The following is a 21,978-nucleotide window of genomic DNA, read 5'->3' as shown; positions in this document are numbered from 1 at the left end:
TGTACAGCACTTCTAAGACTAAAGTCCACTCAATTCTCCTGTACTCCAATGCTGACAAAGTATTAAACAGGGTATTTATGGCTAGTCTCTTGAAACATATAGGATTGGGCCTGACAAGTCTTCATAGTATTTTAGCACTTTTTGTTGACATATTTACTAAATTGCGGGTTTTAAAAAGTGAAGATGTTGCCTATAACAACCAACCGGATTCAAGTTATCATTTATTTAGTACATTCTACAAAATGACAGATAGAAGCTGATTGGTTTATATAGGCAATATCTCCACTTTTCAAACCTTCAGTTTAGTAAATACCCCGATGAATAATCAATAGCCAAGATTAAAATAAATGGCTCTCTCTTCAAAACTTTTGCTCTGTGTTTGGAAGCTCTAGCCCAACCCATCAGAGCTAACCCAATCATTCTGGGATTAAGATAAAAGATAGCAAACATAAACTAGCCTAATTCACCACGGTGTAAATTTCCAACCCAGTTGTGTCACTTCCCAACCTGATGATCAAGTCTGACAAATTCGGGAAGTTCTCCAACTTCAAGATAAATTACTCAAGCTCTGTAGGCTTAAACACCTCATCCCCTCCTCAAATAGCAGAAGGACTAAAACAGGCTCTCCCCCTTTGTCTGGCACCCTACTAGGCTTAAATACTTAGGGGTGATCATCACTAAGGACCTATTTTACCTCTTCTCATCTAACTTTGCTCCCCTCTTAAGTAAATTACGTTCAGATTAAAAGATTAGTAACCAAAACAACTGTCATGGATTGGGAGGATTAATGTATAATTAATTAATACACTATCTAAAATACTGTATTTGATCAAACACTTCCCATACAGGTCCTGAATAATCGGCTTCTAGAGGTACCCCTAGGAGCCAATTATTAATTAACTTGCCTGGGGAGAGAGGAAACTGCATTTTAATCAAGATAATCTCTTTAGGTGGAAATACCTAGGCAGCCTACAACTTCCTCATATCACTAGTTTTATTACGCATTAATGCTGAATAGAATTTTAGAGGGGACCATACCTAATGGCTCAAAACAGTGGATTACCATAGAGGAATTCCACCTAAATATACTCTCATAATTTGCTCCATGGTTGCCTAAATTACCTACAAATCAACACCCAACAACTGCATGTTCAAAAAGACCAAGAGCATATAGCCACATATAAATTCTCATGTCACCAATTACATCCTTTTAAGCAAATACAGACTTCTCTCAAGGAACTAATTTAACAGCCGTCCATAAATGGGCTGCTGAGGGGGTTTTCCGCATCGCCAAGCTGGAAATTTCATCGGGGGTTCGCCCATTCACTGAGCTCAGGTCTGGTTGGGATCTTCTCCACACTGAATTCTGTAAATATATTTAAAGGTACGAGACACTTACTCTGCTCCAGTGGACTAGCTCATTCATCCAGAAAAAAATTGCCTGTCTTGGAGAGACTCTTGTTTCCACCTAAACACTCACACACACCATTTCCATTCAATATAAACTGATTGTATTAAACCTATTTAATGAACATCCTAAATTTACTACAAGGTGGGAAAAAGGACCTGGATATTGCGATTAACTAAAATGATTGGACAAAGATCTTCAAGACCACCCACGCAAACTCAATTAGCATTTCAATATTGGAAACCCAATATAACATTTTATCCCGCATTCTACACACAATTTATCCCACAATTCCAAATAATTGCTGGAAATAACAATGAGGTTGGAACTTTAGCCAATATTTGATGTGGTTGCCCGAATTTAAGACCATCCTTGACTGAGGTTATCTCTATTGCAACTCAGTTGCAATCCAGAGTTCTGGCTTCTAAATATGATTAGAGCCCCATCTCTACATACAAAAAGACTTTATTGAGATATTTCAAAAATGCGGCAAAAGCAGTTATCCCCGTTAGGTGGAAGTCTATTCACCCCCAGCCTAAACCGATTGGTTCACGAGAGTGGACTTTTACATGGACATGGATTATATGTTCTTCATCCAATGATAATGAGATATCATGAGATTTGTGCAACATGGTATTCCTGGCTAGAGTTCAAGGATTCAGTTATAAAGTAGGTTAGCCACCAAAACAGTACCATATTACACACAACCCACGAAAGCAACAGTACAGCCTTCATATGTTCATAGCTGCCTCAATTCACTCAAACACACACTTAATGATTTTTGTCTCTTCTCATCACTGACATAGATATTCCTGCCCACCCCGTCCCCACTTTCCCACCACTACACATTACCCATACTTTTTGTTAATGTTTATGTTCCCCAAGTAATGCTACGGTAGAAATTAAGATCCTGAGTTTGTGGTGTTTTCTCTGTATTTCTTGTTTAAATATATTTTGAAACTTGTTAGATTGTATTATCATCATCATCATAATCAATATTTATTTATATAGCCCCATCAAATTCCGTAATGCTTTACAATTGGAAACCAACAATAATAAAACAATACTGGCTAATACAGATAGAGAGGTAAGAGGGCCCTAATCCAAAAGTTTACAATATATAGGACAATGGGAATCTGATACATGAGGTCAAGTTTCACACGTTATATATTGGTCCAGCTAGAGTGCAAAGTTAAAGAGTGCCTAGTGGGACATATAATCCAGTCACACAGAAAGGTTGGTAACTTAGAGGGTTTTAGAGGGTGGTTGAGGAATATTATAGGCTTGTGCAAGAGAGAGAATTCGAGAAAGTGGATACAGCCTGAAAAAGTCCTGTAACTGGGAATGGGAGCATGTAATGAGGTGGATGAGAGATGCAGATCTTGTGCAGAACGGAGTTGCCTCACTAGCAGGAGTTACCTCATTCCCCAATCAGCACCCACACCTGTTCACTGCCTTTATAAGACTGCCTGCCCCTTCAGAATGGATGTGTCAAGTTGGTAGATATTTTGAAACAAGTTAGGAGATGTATATAGGTGCAGTTTTGTTGATGGCTTTATATGTTAGTAGAAGTATTTTATTTTGGATTCAGTAAAAAATAGGCAACCATTGTAGTGACTGACAGAGTGGCTCAGGAAAGGAAGAATGATTTGAAGGAAAATCAATCTAGCCTCTGCATGCAAAATAGATCGTATGAGTGAGAGTCTGATTTAGGGAAGACCAGTAAGGAGGGCATTGCAATAATCAATGCGGGAAATGATGAGTGCATAAATTAAAGTTTTTGCAGTGCCTTGTGTGAGATATGTGTGTATTCTGGAAATGTGTGTATTCTGGAAATGTGTTTTAGATCTATACAGCACAATTTAAATATAGAGACAATGTGAGGAACAAAGGACAGTTCTGAATCTCAGCTAGGCAGGGAGTCTGCATGGTGGGATTTAGGGTCATTATATAAACAGAAATAGAAAGGACAGTTAGGTAATTTCTGTTGGCGGGTGGGAATATTGTTAATTCTGTTTTTGAAAAATTGAGTTTGTGTTGACAATCCAAGATGAAATGGCAGAAAGACGGTCAGTAACGCAGGACAACACAGTTGGCGAGAGATCCAGAGAGATTAGATAAATGTATGGATCATCTGCATAGAAATGACACTGAAATCCAAAGGAGATTATTAGTTTACAAGAGAAGTGGTATAGAACAGCAGAGGAGCTAGTACTGAGGGAAGTGGAGCAGAGGTGGATCCAGAGAAATTAACACTGAAAGAGCAATTAGGTAGGATGAGAGACAGAATAAGTGTCTTGAAGACCTATTGAGTGTAGCATTTGTATAAGAAGAGAGTGGTCAACAGTGTCAAATGCAGCAGAGAGATCCAGGTGTAAAGATGTCCTTTAGTTTTAGCAGTGATCAAATCAATGAGAACCTTACTCAATGCAGTCGCTGTGGACATTGTCTGTAGAAAGAAAGAGTGTGAAATGAATGTAAACAATTCTATCTAGAATCTTGGAGGGGCTTTGGAGCTGGGATATGGGACAGTAATTTGAGAGGGAGTTTGGATCAGAATGTTATTTTGTCCGAATAGGAGTAATCACTGCATGCTTGAATAATGAAGGAAAGTTACTAGAAGAGAGAGAGAAATTACAAATTTTAGTTAGAGGTGGAATGAGCACAGGAGACATGGATTTACTGATTTGTGAGGGAATAGGATCAAGAGGACAGGAGGTAGAGTAGAAAGATAAGAAGAGAGTGCATACTTCATCTTAATTTGTGGGATCAAATGAAGAGAGAGTGTCAAGGGGTGCTGGAAGGGAACTGAGCTGATTTCTAGTCTGATCTTATCAATCTTGTCCTTGAAGGGCACTGATAGTATTCAGTGGGTTTGGGGAGATTGTAAGTGTCACGAAGAAGATTGCAGCACCTGTGGGGATTGGCACTGCTACACTAGGAGGCGCGGAGTCTAACACGCCGCCGGTCTTCACCAGGGACCCCCGCAAGGAAGTTTGGACTTTGCGGCGAACGATTTGCAGGTCGCGGCCCTCCCAGGGAGCTACCTGCGAGGTGGTGAAGGTTATTGTGGTCGTACAAGCAGGAGTCAGGAACCGTGCGGGCAGATGAAGTACAAAATCGGGGGGCAGAGAAAGGTCAAACAAGCCAAGGGTCAATCCAGAGAGTAATATGCAGGACCAAGGGAGAATCCAAAGGAGGGTCAGGAAGAGCCGGGTCGGTACACAGGAAAACAATCAGACTATATAATATATATGTGAGGAAACGCTGGAGGCTAGAATACAAGTAAACTAGTTGCTCTGGCACCCTAGTGGTGTCAGAGCAGGAACTAAATACACAGGGGTCAGCACTCATTGGTGGGCAGTGGATCGGTGGTCAGACGTACTGACCGCCGACAGGAAGCTGAGAAGCGCGTCCCGTTGCTAGGCAACGGGCACGCGTGCGCAGGAGCCGACCGGGAGGAGCGTCCCCGTTGCCTAGCAACGGGGCGCTCCGGAAGAAGAAGATGACCGTCCCCGGCAAGTGAGGCACGGGGACGGCGTCTGATAGTAAGTATGTTTGATAAGCAGTGTCCAGAGCATTTCGATAGGAGTTGTTGGTAACGGTATATGTGAGGAAATCATTAGAGATATGAGATTTACGTCAGTGGCTGACATCGAAGTTGATGTGGAGTAAGAAGAAGCGCTGGAGCCACTTGATCAAAGTTTATTGCTAGGGTATGGTGAAAATGAGGTACTGCCCTACCGGGGAAGGAGAATGTAGAGATTGGGGAGAGAAGAAATTGGAGAGAGGTGGAAAACTGTTGAAGATTAATAGAGTTAAGATTTCTGCAGGTATAAGGAAGTTTGGAGTTTGACAGCAGAGAGGTTAAATTGTTAATTTGCTGTGGCAGAGCTTGCAACTGATAATGTAATGATCCTAGAGGGGGATAGGAGTGTTAAGGAAATCAGAAACTGAGCATAGTCTAGAGAAAGGAAGATCAAGGCAGTGGTCATTCTGCTTGGGAAAGGCCAAGGGAGGAAGTTAGAGAGAGTAGTTTAGAGGCAAATTAGAAAATAGATTATCAGTGGGGATCTTGGGCAGCACAGTGGCTTAATGGTTAGCATATCTGCATTACAGCACTGAGGTCATGAGTTTGATTCCCGACTTTATCTGTGTGGAGTTTATATGTTCTCCCCGTGTTTGCTTCGGTTTCCTCCAGGTGCTCTGATTTCCTCTAACACTACAAAAAAAATACTAGTAGGTTAATTGGCTGCTATTAAATTAACCTTAGTCATTCTTAGTCTGTGTGTTTGTGTGTGTGTGTGTGTGTGTGTGTGTGTGTGTGTGTGTGTGTGTGTTAGGGAATTTAGACTGTAATCTCTAATAGGGCAGGGACTGATGTATGTGAGTTCTCTGTACAGCGCTGCGGAATTTGTGGTGCTATATAAATATTTGTTGTTGCTGCTGCTGATGATGATGATGTTAAAACAACCCATGACAATTGTGGGAATGTCAGAGAAATTAAATGAGTGAGCCAGGCTTAAAAAATATTCAATAAATTGTTGGTGTAGTCCAGTGGGATGATAGATCACAGCAACAGGCATAGAGAAAGGGTTGAAAATCTGAAATGATATATACTACAAAACATGTGAACGTAGGTGATGGGACATTTGGTAGAACTGTGAATATACAATTTGGGGAAAGATGTGGTCCAAGATGTGGTCCTTGCCTGCTTCCAGGTCATGATATGTGGGTGAAATGGAGAAAGTGCAGCAAATGAGGCAGTGTCTGGTTGTGTACGCCATGTCTCTGTTATTGCCAGAAGGTTGAGATTGTTAGAGAGGAAAAGGCTATATGAAACTCTATGAATATCCGATTAGAGTCTTGTGAAGCTGCATAGTAGTATTTTGGCTATATTTGGGCATATTAACTATCTGATTAATTGGTGTGTGAAGCTATATGGAAATATATTGCTGATGTGTTGACATACAGGTATTATAGGGTATCTAAGGTTATATAGAGGCATGTGAAGGGACAGTTCTGTCCTATGTACATGGTATTTCTTTTCCATATTATGTGCATAATGTGCTATATGTACTAGAGTAAAACAGAACAGAGGTGATAGAGGACTTCAAAACAGGGAAGAGGGAAGGAGTGGTGCAACAGGCGCCCTCTCTTCACCCCAATTTCTCCATCGACCATGCTACCCGAAGGACTGTTGCACAAAGCAGACGTCTGAAGGCAAATATGAAGGAAAGAGAATAATGTGCCATTATTTCTTCCATATTTACATTAATACACTGACCCCTACATATTAACATGTTTGCCTTTTACCATAGCATGCATTCTAAGTTATTAAACTCTATGCTGCAATAAGAATGCCTTTTATCATAAAACCATAGCAAACATATGTTTAATTGTGCATGCATACTTTACAGAATTCATTTATCTATGCAAAATGCACTACATATATAATTTATACCCTAATTGCACATTCATTCAACTGTTCCTATCTAATGTAATACAGTAATTTCAATGCAGTGCCAAAACAAAATGTTTTTGTTATTCTGCATCTAAGTCTGGCTATGCACCTTACCTGCTATGCTAGCTTGTTCATTATGATTTCATTGTAAAAAAATTGATTTCAAGTTGGCAGGTCAGTTATCCACATATAGCATTTGACTGTATAGTCATGGCCAAAAGTTTTGAGAATGACACAAATATTATTTTCACAAAGTCTGCTGCCTTAGTTTTTATGATGGCAATTTGCATATACTCCAGAATGTCATGAAGAGTGATCAGATGAATTGCAATTCATTTCAAAGTCCCTCTTTGCAATGACAATGAACATTATCCCGAAAACAACATTTCCACTGGATTTCAGCCCTTCCAAAAAAGGACCAGCTGACATCAGTTCAGTTATTCTCTCGTTAACACAGGTGAGAGTATTGACGAGGACAAGGCTGGAGATCACTCGGTCATGCTGATTGAGTTAGAATAACAGACTAAAAGCTTTATAAGGAGGGTGGTGCTTGAAATCATTGTTCTTCCTCTGTTAACCATGGTTACCTGCAAGGAAAGACGTGCAGTCATCATTGCTTTGCACAAAAAGGGCTTCACAGGCAAGGATATTGCTGCTAGTAAGATTGCACCTAAATCAACCATTTAATGGGTCATCAAGAACTTCAAGGAGAGAGGTTTAATAGTTGTGAAGAAGGCTTCAGGGTGCCCAAGAACATTCAGGACCGTCCCCTAAAGTTGATTTGGCTGCGGGATCTCAGTACCACCAGTGCAGAGCTTGATCAGGAATGGCAGAAGGCAGGTGTAAGTGCATCTGCACGCACAGTGAAGTGAAGACTTTTGGTGTCAAGAAGGCCAGCAAAGAAGCCACTTCTCTCCAGGAAAAACATGAGGGACAGACTGATATTCTGCAAAAGGTACAGGGATTGGACTGCTAAGGACTGGGGTAAAATCATTTTCTCTGATGAATCCCCTTTCAGATTGTTTGGGGCATCTGGAAAAACACTTGTCCGAAGAAAGAAAGGTGAGCGCTACCATCAGTCCGGTGTCATGCTAAATCAGAAAGGATCAGTAAGGGATCCTGAGACCATTCATGTGTGGGGGTTGCTTCTCAGCCAAGTGAGTTGGCTCACTCACAATTTTGCCTAAAAACACAGCCATGAATAAAGAATGGTACCAAAACATCCTCCAAGAGCAACTTCTCCCAACCATCCAAGAACAGTTTGGTGACGAACAATGCCTTTTCCAGCATGATGGAGCACCTTGCCATAAGGCAAAAGTGATAACTAAGTGGCTCGGGGATCAAAACATTGAAATTTTGGGTCCATGGCCAGTAAACTCCTCAGACCTTAATCCCATTGAGAACTTGTGGTCAATCCTCAAGAGGTGGGTAGACAAACCAAAACCCACAAATTCTGACAAACTCAAAGCATTGATTAGGCAAGAATGGGAGGCCATCAGTCAGTATGTGGCCCAGAAGTTGATTGACAGCATGCCAGGGCGAATTGCAGAAGTCTTCAAAAAGAAGGGTCAACAACTTTATGTAATTGTCAATAAAAGCCTTTGACACTTATGAAAGCTTGTAATTTTACTTCAGTATACCATAGCAACATCTGACAAAAAGGTCTAAAAAACAAACACTTGTGTCATTCTCAAAACTGTTGCCCATGACTGTATACTTAAAGGTCCAATACTCTGATTGGCTGCCACTTTATACTTATACTCTGGACATCTCATATAAAAAAATAATATGCTCACATCTTAGTGAAAACCACCTAAAAATGTAAAGTACAAATATGGAAGGGCACACTTCCAAGTCCTCACTGGCCTTTTTCCTCTAAAACAACTACCTGCCAAAACAGTTTCAAATTACTCCTTACATTAGGCGCTTGAAGAAAGCACCGAATATTCCCATGATTTGTTAGTATCTATTTAATTGGAGGAGCTGTATTTTAAATGGAGAAAGATATACAGTCAGCATTGCTCGTGCTGGAACTAGTGAAATATATTATTAATCAAAGCATGTGACCTAAGACAGACTTGATGCTCCCTTACTTTTTGGAATTCTATGAAACATGATGAAGGTGAACTGCACAGCATGGTATAAAATACAATTTAAAATAATAAAGTGGGAGGACCACACATGATATTAAGATGTAGCATTTCTACTTGCTACCACGTATGATATGCCTTATGATCAAGACCACATGAATGTGCACTTCAGATGCACATATGGACCCAAGACTGTGCTCAATGTGAGCGTGACATATGTGTACACAGTAAGGATGAGCGGGCTCGGATTCCGCTAATCTGAGCCCACCCGACGGGATCTGAGCACTGTTCGGGAACTTCCGGGCGCCAAACGAAGCCAAACCGAGGCTATGACATCCAAGTCTTGCGTCGGATCTCGCGAGACTCGGATGTCATAAATACTCACCTTGCAGCCGCCATCTTCATTTCGCCTGACATCAGGGAAGAGGGAGGGTGTGTAGGGTAGTGGTGCTCCTGCGTGATCAGTGCTCTGTCCTTGCTGAGTCCAGTGGTGCTTTATGCCTGTGTCCAGTGCTCTGTCCTTGCTGAGTCCAGTGGTGCTTTTGTCCTGTGCTCTGTCCTGCTGAGTCCAGTGGTGCTTTGGCCAGTGTTTGTCCTGCTGAGTCCAGTGGTGCTTTAGTCCTGTGCTTAGTTGTGCTAAGTCCATAAAAATTTTATAATTATTAAAATCTCTTCAAAATTACAAAAAAACAATTTATTTTAAAAACTATACAAAATTAATAAAAAAAAAATATTTAAGCAGTTCTAAAGAATAGGTACTGCAATCTATATTACATTTAATACGTTCAATTTTTAAGCAGTTACAGAGAATAGGTACTGCAATCTATATTACATTTACTACGTTCATTCTTTAAGCAGTTCCAGAGAATAGGTACTGCAATCTATATTACATTTAATACTTTCAATTTTTAAGCAGTTCCAGAGAATAGGTACTGCAATCTATATTACATTTACTACGTTCAATTTTTAAGCAGTTCCAGAGAATAGGTACTGCAATCTATATTACATTTACTACGTTCATTCTTTAAGCAGTTCCAGAGAATAGGTACTGCAATCTATATTACATTTAATACGTTCAATTTTTAAGCAGTTCTAGAGAATAGGTACTGCAATCTACATTACATTTACTATGTTCATTCTTTAAGCAATTCCAGAGAATAGGTACTGCAATCTATATTACATTTAATACGTTAAATTTTTAAGCAGTTCCAGAGAATAGGTACTGCAATCTATATTACATTTACTACGTTCATTCTTTAAGCAGTTCCAGAGAATAGGTACTGCAATCTATATTACATTTACTACGTTCATTCTTTAAGCAGTTCCAGAGAATAGGTACTGCAATCTATATTACATTTACTATGTTCATTCTTTAAGCAGTTCCAGAGAATAGGTACTGCAATCTATATTACATTTACTACGTTCATTCTTTAAGCAGTTCCAGAGAATAGGTACTGCAATCTATATTACATTTAATACGTTCAATTTTTAAGCAGTGCAAGAGAATAGGTACTGCAATCTATATTACAAGAGAAAGTGATGGAGGAGCTGGTAAACCATTGTGATTCCACCAAGCATGTAGCTCTTGTGGATGAAGCCCTTCGTACGCTTTGATGATATATTGTGGCCCCGGTACCAAATTGGGTACTGGGGCCACTCCACTACGCAGTCCAGATAGATGCGTATCAACTACATTCAGTGTTGGGGGCAAATCCAAAGTTAATGAAAATGACCTGTCATTGTCAAAAACAAGAGGTATTGACGAGCTAGAACTACACCCTGTATATGCTGCAGAGGATGTAGGAGCAGGCAGCTGTGCAGTGGAATTCAGACCAGTTGAGGGTGATATATTGTGGCCCCGGTACCAAATTGGGTACCGGGCCCACTCCACTACGCAGTCCAGAAAGCTACCTCGGTGCAACGTTTTGGACTAAAAAGAATATTGTGAGGTGTGAGGTGTTCAGAATAGACTGGAAATTAGTGGAAATGATTGTTATTGAATGTTATTGAGGTTAATAATAGCGTAGAAGTGTAAAAAAAAAAAAAAATGGATTTTAGCGCTTTTTATGCGTTTTTAAAAATAAATCAGAACCCAAAACCCTAAATCAGAACCAAAACCTTTCGTCAGGTGTTTTGGCAAAACAAATCAGAACCCAAAACCTCAAGCTAATGAGAACCCAAAACCCAAAACACTAAAAGTGCCCGGTGCACACCCCTAGTACACAGACCTTGTGCTACGGCTTGTAAGTTTTGCATTCTATAGACAAGCCTAGTTATGCTGTAAAGTATGCATAGCTAGGAAATGTTAAGTAGCCAATATTTACAGAGAAGCTACAATCCAATTTGTGTATATTGTTTCTTATTTGGTAAAATCCAGATGTTAGATGAGAGGGGATTGAAGAAGTCTATCTGAACATTATGGGATTGTGGTTTTTGACCATTGCTCTGTTGCTGAATCCTTGCTAACCTCATCTTAACTGATTTTCTGGCTTCAATAGCAGGACACGATCCCAGGGCACAGTTTGGCTTCAATTTCTGGCTCTGGTCCCTTACTACAGTTCTTTTATGAAGGCTATATTATCCATTATGCATTATGTGAAAACTGTTTTTGACAGTTCCTATTTCAGCACTATAGCAGTTAAATGCTAGAATGTAATTCACAATGCAATAAAATCTGCCAGTGCTACAAGCTGGGGCATAAATACCCATTTAAACGTCTCTTTAGCAAATCAAATTGCTTTGGATCTGTTATTGAGTAAGCACAATAATAAGTGACATGCTAAGTTAGAGTTAGTAACGAGATAAAAGAGTCATACTTACTGATCTATCTCATATTCCCCTGGGCCAGGTACATCAAGGTTTTGAAATTCAGTTCGCTTTCCTGAGTACTTTCCGAAGTGCACTCCTCTGTATTTTATTGTTGCAGAAGTCTCTTTCTTAAACATAAATAGAAACAAAACATGATCTTTATGCTGTTCAAGTAAAGTCTTTCTGTATGCTGCAAGGTTATGTGAAAGAATTACAATGCAAAGTGCAATGTAAATGAACTCTGTAAACCTGCATACACACATATGTGGCATTGAGATATTTTCACATAAATGGGATTTTTGTTCATAAGCACAAACTTGCTTCTGCGACTGTTAAGACCGAAAAACTTGCAATAAGACCTGTGTTTACACATCCAAGGCCACTATCATTGGGTTACAAAGGTCACTTTGTTGTAGGACTGGTAATTTGGCAGTTTTAGGGAGCTCAGTCCCCAACTGTGTAGTGCCAACTTGTCTTCCCCTCCTCCTGTATGGATATTTGCACTCTGGTTAACCCTCCTCCATGAGACATATGACTTACTTTTATAAAAACTAGTATAACTATGAATGCCTATATTTTTACCCTTCTTACATAGGAAGTGATGTACTTTACTCTGTCTAATGCCTAATGTTTACCATGTTATATCCCAGATTGTGATACATATCATAAGTAATTTATTTCTACCTTTATGTTGGTTCATAGTAACTGTAGATCAATATGATATCATCTGTGATACCAGAAGTTCAGAACTATGTAAAGAGATATTGTGACAAAATGGGATAAAATAGCTGTGACTGTGCAGGATTACAGAAATATAATTATATTAGAATTTGCTTTTGCTTTGTATTATGCGGGATGTTACATTAAACACAGTATATAGGACATCATGTTCCCTACATGAATGCTCCTTACCCGGCTCTCATCCACGCATGAGAAAGAAAGTCACTTTTTAAAATAAAGTCATTAGTGTAGGTTCAGCGTTTCATTTAGATGTTGAAAGCCTAAACTAGCACAGCCTCTGAATATTAGCAAAACCCCTAAGCAGTAAGTAAAACCCAGTCATTCAGCCTAATCATTTTCATTTTTTTATAGTGATTTTTTATTGCAAATGAGAGATCAGCACAAACAGAAAGATACATGAGGGGCATCCTGCCTAGTGTCTTTCATTTAACAAGGGTCCTGGGCTCAAATCTAACCATGGTGCTATAGATTTTACATGTTCTCCAGATGTTTGCACAGGAGTCCTCCAGGTGCTCCTCTGACTTCAAAACATACTGGTAGGTTAGTAGGCCTCTAACTGAAGGGGAATAAAAGTCCCCAGTGTGTAAGAGTGTCTGTGTGCATGTGGTAGTGAATTTAGATTTTAACCTCCACTGAGGCAGGGACTGATGTGAACGAGTAATTAGTATGGGATTGTAGGGTGGTGTGCTATGGAAAGGTTAATGATATGTAGGGTAGCCACCTTTAGAATTGGTGTAAATCAAACAGATTACTGGCAAAAACTGACAATGATAATATAATGGGTGATCTCATTGGGGATAACAGATGCTCCAGCTGTAATAAGCATTCTCTTTGCACTCTTTAATTGTTAATCGCATTTCTTTAATACAGTTATACGCATCTTGGCTTAGCTTAAGGTCTGCATGTTGCAGCCCTACAGCCTTCACAAGATCTGCACAGAAGAAAGAGGGAGAGCACATTGCACTCCCACCTCCTACTCCGTGTGCAGAGGAGGTCATTCCACATGGAAGTCGGCTGCCCCTGTTCTGCCTCATTTTCTGTGTATTAAGCAGAAAATAAGATTGAATTAGCCGACTGAAGGGCCATAGTTGAAGTCATGGCAGCCCACCTGTTTGGATCCATTTCCGCAAGCCTTCCAGCTCTCCCCTTTGTTAACTAGATAACTCACACATTAAAGCGTCAGAATCTGGAGTTGTTAGTTTAGAAGTCAGGGCAGCTTCCTATCGGATGTGCTATCCCAGTACCTTTTTTTAATAAATGGCCGAGAAATGCCATCCTTTATTATTGCAATGAGGGATGATACTTAATGAAGGGCATATGTGCATATGTGGCAATTCATAAATAGGTCCCTAAATGAATTAAATGAAATGAAGTACAAGCAAATTTTGGGGAGTCTTCCTGGACTTCCGGAAGAGTAGACATGGCTTAATGACATGATTCACATCATCAAGCCTCTCCCCTGCTAAGCAATGTCATGAACTTTGCCATTCATAGCGGGAGGCGGGGCCAAGGTGATGCGATGTGTCACCATGCCTCCTCCTGCCTTGTCACCTGATGCAGGTTTTTAAAAGATAAAGTATATTAGTCATTAAAATTAAACCATGGATCAAAGAAAATTGTTAAAAAGACACTAATGTTGATACACTATTTTGATTGAAAGCCTGATGTGCATGCTCACAATCCACGTAGTGCATGTAAATCCCGCAATGCAGAGCTGGTACTTTGAACTCGTTCCAACATGTACTAGGTCTCATTCCTCCTCATCCTCCAAAGCCATAAGGCCACTGAGGGGGAAAAATGTCTTCAGACCACCTTTCACCAAAGTTACGGGGCCCTTGAAGTCCCCAACCCTTGAAGCCTCACGATCCCTTAGGCAGAATTTTTTTTAGACCCACTACGCCACAACACTCAAGTGGGCCCCTTTCCCCGATGTAGGCCAGTGTTTTCTCCAGCACCTATTTCCCGTGTGCTCCACCCGGCTGTTTTTACTTGCCACCTGGCCCTTGGAGCCCAACAGAGTCATATTATAATAGAAAACACTGTGTTTCCAATTAGAACACACAGTATGTGAAGACTACAGCCAGCAGAGTGTGTTAGACCACTGACCACCAATCTGACCAGTTCTGGAAGGTGTGGGCAATAACTTCCAACATTTTTCAATATTATTGCAAAGTATACACTGCCCCACCCGGCTACTTCTTAACGCCACCTGGCTGGCAAAGTTTTCCGGGGAGACCACTGTAAGCTAAGGTTTCCCTCGGGGACTGAAGTCTTCAACCCTCCCGTAATTGAGGGCCTCAAACGGACTATAGGATCCAGCCCTCACACCCCAAAATGTGACACAAGAATAAAACATAGCATGCACAGAAAAAGCAAAACTGACAAACGTGCAAGTTCTATGTATATTAAAAATTGCCTAATGGTCTAATGGGTTTAAAAATTGTTCTTACCAAGTAAAAGAGCTGGGCAAAGAAATAGAAAATTGTTGCAGTGTTTCAAGCTCTAATACACTATTATATTGCAGTAACTTATTTGTGACAAGTACTTTTTAAAAGTAGGTATTCAGATTTATTTTTTCCCCTGACATCTATTAGTAAACTTAAGGCTATGTACATGGGTATCTTTTGATCTATCTATCCTCCAGTCTGTCACATGTGAATGTAGGAGACATGTATACATACAGTTACAAATTCAAAAATTTGCAGCAATGACTTCATACATGTATTTGTCTGGAGCCCTCTAAATAGAGTACATGTGACCATCTCACCTAGATGAATGACGGAGCAAGGTTCAGGGAAAGCATGTTTAATTTTTCACTGTCCGTGTTCGATCATGCCATGCACAGGCTAATAATATACCTTAAATTTTGCGAATGAAGACAGACGTAGCTGGTTAAGAAATACGTAAAGACTAGAAGCTTCATCTCATGAGCTAAATCATTAGTCATTTAATTTGCATATTGCTTTATGATTTTATATAAGGCGATCATCAGTACTGAGTATCCTATACCCTATAATACATAAGTATACCTCCGGAACACTGGAGTGATATAATTTACACAACTCATTTACAATTTATACATAAATACGTATGTGACCTCTGAATTATACACTAGACTCTTCACAGCTGTTTTAACATAAGTATTTTCCTTTCAAATTACTTTTATTTTCAAACCTTTGTAATAATTAAAGCTGAAATATTTAAAATAAAGGAAGTAGTGAACAAAGAACATCTACGTGATTAATCTCAATAATTGCCATTTAAGCCAATGACAAGCAATATCTATTTCCAGCTATCAATGCTATAATCGTTTGGTTACAAAAATAAAACTGCTTACTCTGTTCCTATACATTATAAACTGCACCTATTACAAGATTTTACCTACATATAGCTTGTATTGATCCGTGGATAGAATCAATGCACATTTATTGTAATTATAAGAACAGGAGATCAAACATATTTCCCTTTCCTAAGTGGTTTGATGAGAGCCTATTCTTTCTTAAGGGAATACATTAAAAAAAATCTATGTCATCATATGATGGTTGAAATCACTGCATTAAAATAATATAAATTGACTACTACTTAACTGAGAAGCCTAAGAAATAAGCATTACTCAGGTAAAAAAAAATCACATTTGTAATTGAATTAAATAGCCTTTTAAAAATACTGACATGGACAGAAGAAAAAATTGATGCTCTATTAATAACTTTAAATCACTACGTACTTTGTGCCAAGAAGTGTTGACAATATCCACTTCAAGGTCACTGTCAGCTTGGTTAGTCATTACCAAATAAAATATGGCTTAATTGAAGCAAACTCAGCAAGGATCTACATTATTTTAAGTGAACATTGTAATATAACTCCAAGAAGAATTACTAATCGCCACTCCCGGTGACAACAAAATGGATGAAGAGGTGCTTTGTAACTTTTTCCTCTGACTTTCCACAATTAAATATGGAAATAGATTCAGCAAAGAATTAAAAGTCTTGGAGTGCATTCATTTAGGCACTAATGGACTGCTTTCCAGTATGGCTGCACACAGGTAGTTCACAGTGTGTTTCCAACACTACCTCATATGTCAGTGTCGAAACTAGCAGCAGAAAGCAATTTCACATCTTGCTTAGAAAATTACACTGTTTAATCTTACATGAAGAGAGCCTATTATCACAATCCTGTAGAAAGATTTTTATGTGCATGAAAGTATATAAAGAAAGGCATTTGATGTATTTATATATATCATCATCAATTAATTATATCGCGCCAACATATTCCGTAGCGCTTTACAATTGGGGACAAACAAAGTAAACTAATAAACAAGCTGGGTAAAACGGACAAAGAGGTGAGAAGGCCCTGCTCGCAAGCTTACAATCTATGGGATATATATATATATATATATATATATATATACATATTACATATTTAACATATAAGTTTCTGATACTTTCTGGTGAGACTAACACACACCCCAGCTCTCTCTCTCTAGACACACACCAGCTCTCTCTCTAGACACACACCAGCTCTCTCTCTAGACACCAGCCAACTTATTTAGAAGCGGTCACACCAAACAATGGAAACATGCAGGTTTTTATACTTGACACTCCAACCCCAGCCCTAGCTTGATGGGCAGGTGACACTTCCACCTCCCCTTTAAAAAGGAGTACTCATCAGCTGCTCTGTTTGCTCTGAGTGCAGACACATCCTGTCAGCCTGCTGTGGGAAAAGAAACTTTCAAACCTTGTAAGTTAAATTAGACTTTGTCACATTAATGACTCTAAGGGAGACACTGACTGGTATTGGCGCAACTAAACAGGGAGCCGCGGAGTCTAACGCACTCCTGGTATTCACCAGGGACCCCCGCATGGAGGTATGGACTTGGCTGCGTGAAGTTCGCAGGTCGCTGTTCTCCAAGTTAGTTACCAGTGCAGTGGATAGAGAACAGGAATGGTCATGCAGTCTGGGTTGGATACCAAACGATAATGCAGTATACAAGGAAGGTCCAGAAGAATGGTTAGAGGCGAGCCAGAGGTCAGAATCCAGATAAACTAGTAGTACCCAATCGCTGGACAAGAGAATTTTCAGGAACAAGCCAGGAGACAGAACCGATACAACAATAGCAGGAACAGAGAACAGGAGACAGAAACGCTGGAGCTGGTGTTGACGATTATGTACTATTGTTATTTTCCATTAATATTCAAGTAGGACAATGTATATTGTATGTAACCTTGTAATGTAATCTTAATGTCTGCTAAATTACATGAGTCTGAACCTATGCATATAATAATAATAATAATAATCTTTCGAAACTGGCCAGGCCCGGGATAGATAAACATCTCGGAGGAGTTTGAAGCCCCAAAGCTGTAAAACATCTAGCCAAGCAGAACGAGCAGAGGTGAGAACTCAGGCCCTGTGAACATTCTAGATCTCAGGACATCTATAACTCACTTTGAAAATCTCTGTGTCATTTTGGGAATCAATCTGTTTTAATTGAAAATGTAATTCCTAAGGTGGGGGTGAAGAGCATGTAAGACTGGTTTAAAATCTTCTGCTTTAGACATTACAGTGTGCATTTTCATGAAGGGGTCTCTCAAGACTGAATTGTCCCATGTTTCTCAATTGTGTTCCCTCACACACGGCAAGTCTTAACTAGTAAGTAGTGACAAGGGTTTTATTTCCTATTTTATTTCTGAAAATTATTTGTGCAACTTATTGTATGTCTTGTTATTAACGTTTTTGTAACTAAGCCTTGGAAACATTTTTCAGATTAAATAAATTTAATCTAGTGTACTCTCCGTGATTCTTTGTGAACTTACGAAGCCCAGGGAGGCTCATGCTACATGTGTATGTGATTTAAGTGTGAAACATTCATAAGTGGTATTGGTGAACGTAAAGCTAAATCCTTTGTGGTGGCAGAAAAGGTATATTCATAGCTAAGTGACTAAGGTGATGCCAGTCACGGCCAGCTGTTCAGATATCTGTATTTGAGACAGGCTGGGTGCTCGTGACACTGGTAAACCAATATTCTGGCACCAGAATGGGCTAAGGAAGAGTTTAATATATGTAAGGGTGGCCCCTGATTGGTGGTGTGAGATTGCACCTGACCGCCGACATATAGAAGAGGGAAGCGTCCCATTGCCTAGCAACTGGACGCGAGTCTACTGTGCATTCGCTCGCAGCGTCAGCCGAAGTGCAAAAGTGCACCTCATTGCTAGGCAACAGGACGTGGCTCGTCACGAAGGGCAGGCGTCCGTCCTTGGCACCTATGGACAGTGCGGAGATGGTACCTGAAAGACTTTATACTATTATTTTTTAGTTCAATCAGTGCCCCATCTGCATTGGAGTTTGTATGTTCTCCCCGTGATTGCATTAGTTTCCTCTGGGTGCTTTGGTTTCCTCCTCTAGTCGAAAAAACATACTGGAGGGTTAATTGACTGCTAACACAATGGACCCTTGTGGGAATTTAGAATTCCAATGGGGCTGGGAATGATGTGAACAGTTACAAATTCAAAAATGTGCAGTGATGAACTCACACTATATAAATAAAGGATAATAAATAATAATTATATATATGAATATTTCCCTAGTGAGAAGACATATAAGGCAATAAACAGCATAACAAATGACGAATACTCAGTCAACTAACCCATCAAATTCCTCAATTCTCAACCCCCCAGGAATGCCTCCTCAAAAACTGACACTAAAGTCCCACAACTCTGCAACTGAACTCATTTAAAAGTGTGCAGCTTGAAACCCCACTTCATAAAGGTCACCATATGAACAAGTTGTGCCCAGGGAAGGTGTATCTTCATATCAATCATCCCACTCGTGCCAAGTGACTACCAATTTGAGTTCAAGTTTCTGCAGTACACCATCAAGCTGTGCATTGTTATCATCATCAGCAAGGGACAGTACTTCAGTGACAGGGATCAACCTGAAGAACCTGTGCTGTTCACACAGACAGCTGTATATCGTCTGCTCAAGAGCCAGCAACAAGAAGAACCTCCACATCCTGATGGAAGAGCTCGAAACGTTGCTTATAATGAAGCATCACTATCATGCATACAAATACACTGTAAATTAAGTAGTCATTTCACACAATTATAATTATTTCTTTGGAAAACCCATGTGGAGAGCAGGCTACATTCAAGTCAAGTATATTAATAAATAAGTGTAGACTAAGAGTATATCTAATTTATAAGAAATTATTTTCATCTGTCTGTCTGTGTGTGTGTGAGTTAGGGAATTTAGACTGTAAGCTCCAATGGGGTAGGGACTGATGTGGGTGACAAAATGATGATAATGATTGCACTTAAAATATTAATAAAATCTTAAATTGTAGTAACCATTGGTACTAAGTATACAATTACCCTATTTGCTGGCGTATAAGACTACTTTTTTGCCCTGAAAAACATGCCTCCAAGTGGGGGGGTCGCCTTATACACCGGGTCCAGTATCGCGCGGTATCCAGTGCGGCCGCGGTGGGTCATCAGCGTGGCTGCGTCGAGCATCAGCAGCGATACAGGGGTGCCAGCCTTTTCGGCGTGACCGGCCCGTTCTGCTGACACGGAGGGCAGACAGGGAGCAGGGACCAATCCAATCAGGCTTTGTATACAGCCACAAGCCAACCACAGTACTGCACCATTGTACAGTACAATACAGCATAGAAAATGTCCAGCAGTCAAACCCCTATCAACCCTATCATGGCACCAGCAAAAAGAAAGAAATATGATGCAAGTTTTAAACTTAAAGTTGTAAACTTTGCCATGGAACATAATAATTGTGCTGCTGCAAGACAATATGGAGTAACAGAAAAGATGGTTCGGGACTGGAAATCAAATGAAAAAGCATTAAAGATTATGCCAAGGGGTAAGTGTGTACTTGCTCTCTCCCTCTATTTGTTATCTTCCTTCTATCATTGACTAGTGAATTACGTTTAATAAACTTGCACTGTTTTATGTTTACTGTACATGTTTGATAACATACAGCCTTGTGACAGTTTTCCTGCATGTCATAGGCATTCGAATATAAATTAACATGTTGAAATAAAATCTGATGTTCTTTTACGTTTTATTTGGTGTGTGGAAGGTGTGCGGAAGAGGGGGTAGTTTTATACGGCGAGTATATAACAAACTCTATATTTTGAGTGGAAATGTTGGGGGTCGTCTTATATGCCCAGTCGTCTTATACGCCGGCAAATACGGTATATAATATAATTATCTATATGTAAATAACTGATAAATCAAATATTTTTATAACAGAACTGGAAAGAATAATTCCACAAAACTAAAAATTTAGTTTCAAGTGTAATTAAATTAGATGAAGAAACATACTTAGGGGTTGAATTACCAAACCTTCTAATAAGGAGAAGTGGACGTGTTGCCCATATCAACCAATCCGATTCTATCTATCATTTTGTGGTATGTAGTAGATAAATACTAGAATCTCAAAGGTTACCATGGGCAACACCTCCTCTTTTCCTTAAAGGAAGGTTTGATAAATTTACCCCTAAATCTAACTTAATTGACCTCGTTATTACTCCAATTCAGTGGGTCCCCATAAGCCTATAATGGTCCAGCAAGGTTCCAGCTAATTCTTGTCTGTTTTAAACAGGCATTAAATTCTCATTCATGCAATAGGAGATGCTTTGTCAATACTATTATTCTTACACCCAAATCTACTATATAGTCTTTTACACTTATATGAGTTAATGTTTTATATATTTCATATTTTGAAATGGTACGTGAGTTTATACTTTGTCTCTTATTCTTTTTTCTGTAATGATCCTTTTTATTTTTCATTTTATTCATTTTATTTTTTTAAATTGGCTGCTAAACATCTGTGATATTCCCAATGGAATCTGAGAATTCATGCATAATTCTAATGAAACAAAGAAACCTTCCTCAGAATGGACTAGAAGCACGAGAAGGTATTGCAATACAAAGCTGTCCCTTAATTGCTTACCATACATAAGCAAAGTAACTGACTCCGCATTTCAATAGTAAATACTATACTCCATGTGGATATTCTTGTCAAAATAAAGAAAAAAGAATCAGCTTAGATCATAACCATCTTTATCACCTTTTCCAATGACACTCATATATAATTCAGATGTGAAAATTAATACTACAGGGCCTATAACTGTCCCATATCGCTTCATAGTCCTCACTCGAGGAGTAAAAACAATACATATGTCCATATTTTAAAAAAAAATTACTATTACGTTAAAAGGATAAAATTATAAGTAATGCAGAAAGGAGTAAAAAAAAACACATTTATGAAAAGAAAATTGCTGTACTGATAGATAATTTACAAGAATTTTGCTAGCGTTTTATGCCTCATGAAATAAATCAATGGCTTTCGGCTTGGGAAATAAATGCAATGTAATCAAGTTTTACAGTTAGCAGCACATTTAACTTAGTTTAAAGAAAGTTGTCCATATAAACAAGTTGACTATTCAGTTTTCGTTAAGA

At 39.3% G+C, this 21,978-nt stretch overlaps 1 protein-coding gene across 1 annotated transcript in view; it reads right to left on the bottom strand.

Moving 5' to 3' along the window:
* The window catches only part of STPG2 (sperm tail PG-rich repeat containing 2), a 629,437-nt gene that overhangs the window by 544,497 nt on the left and 62,962 nt on the right, over nt 1-21,978 (bottom strand). Inside the window, exon 5 of the mRNA XM_075201509.1 lies at nt 11,783-11,898. Within this exon, the coding sequence (XP_075057610.1) occupies nt 11,783-11,898 (116 nt within the window). The remainder of the gene's footprint in view (nt 1-11,782; nt 11,899-21,978) is intronic.

This window comes from Mixophyes fleayi, chromosome 1, assembly GCF_038048845.1.
Source record: "Mixophyes fleayi isolate aMixFle1 chromosome 1, aMixFle1.hap1, whole genome shotgun sequence".
Taxonomy (NCBI): Eukaryota; Metazoa; Chordata; class Amphibia; order Anura; family Limnodynastidae; genus Mixophyes; species Mixophyes fleayi.
Note: the sequence above shows the minus strand (reverse complement) of the source record. Positions and strands in the feature narration are given on the sequence as shown.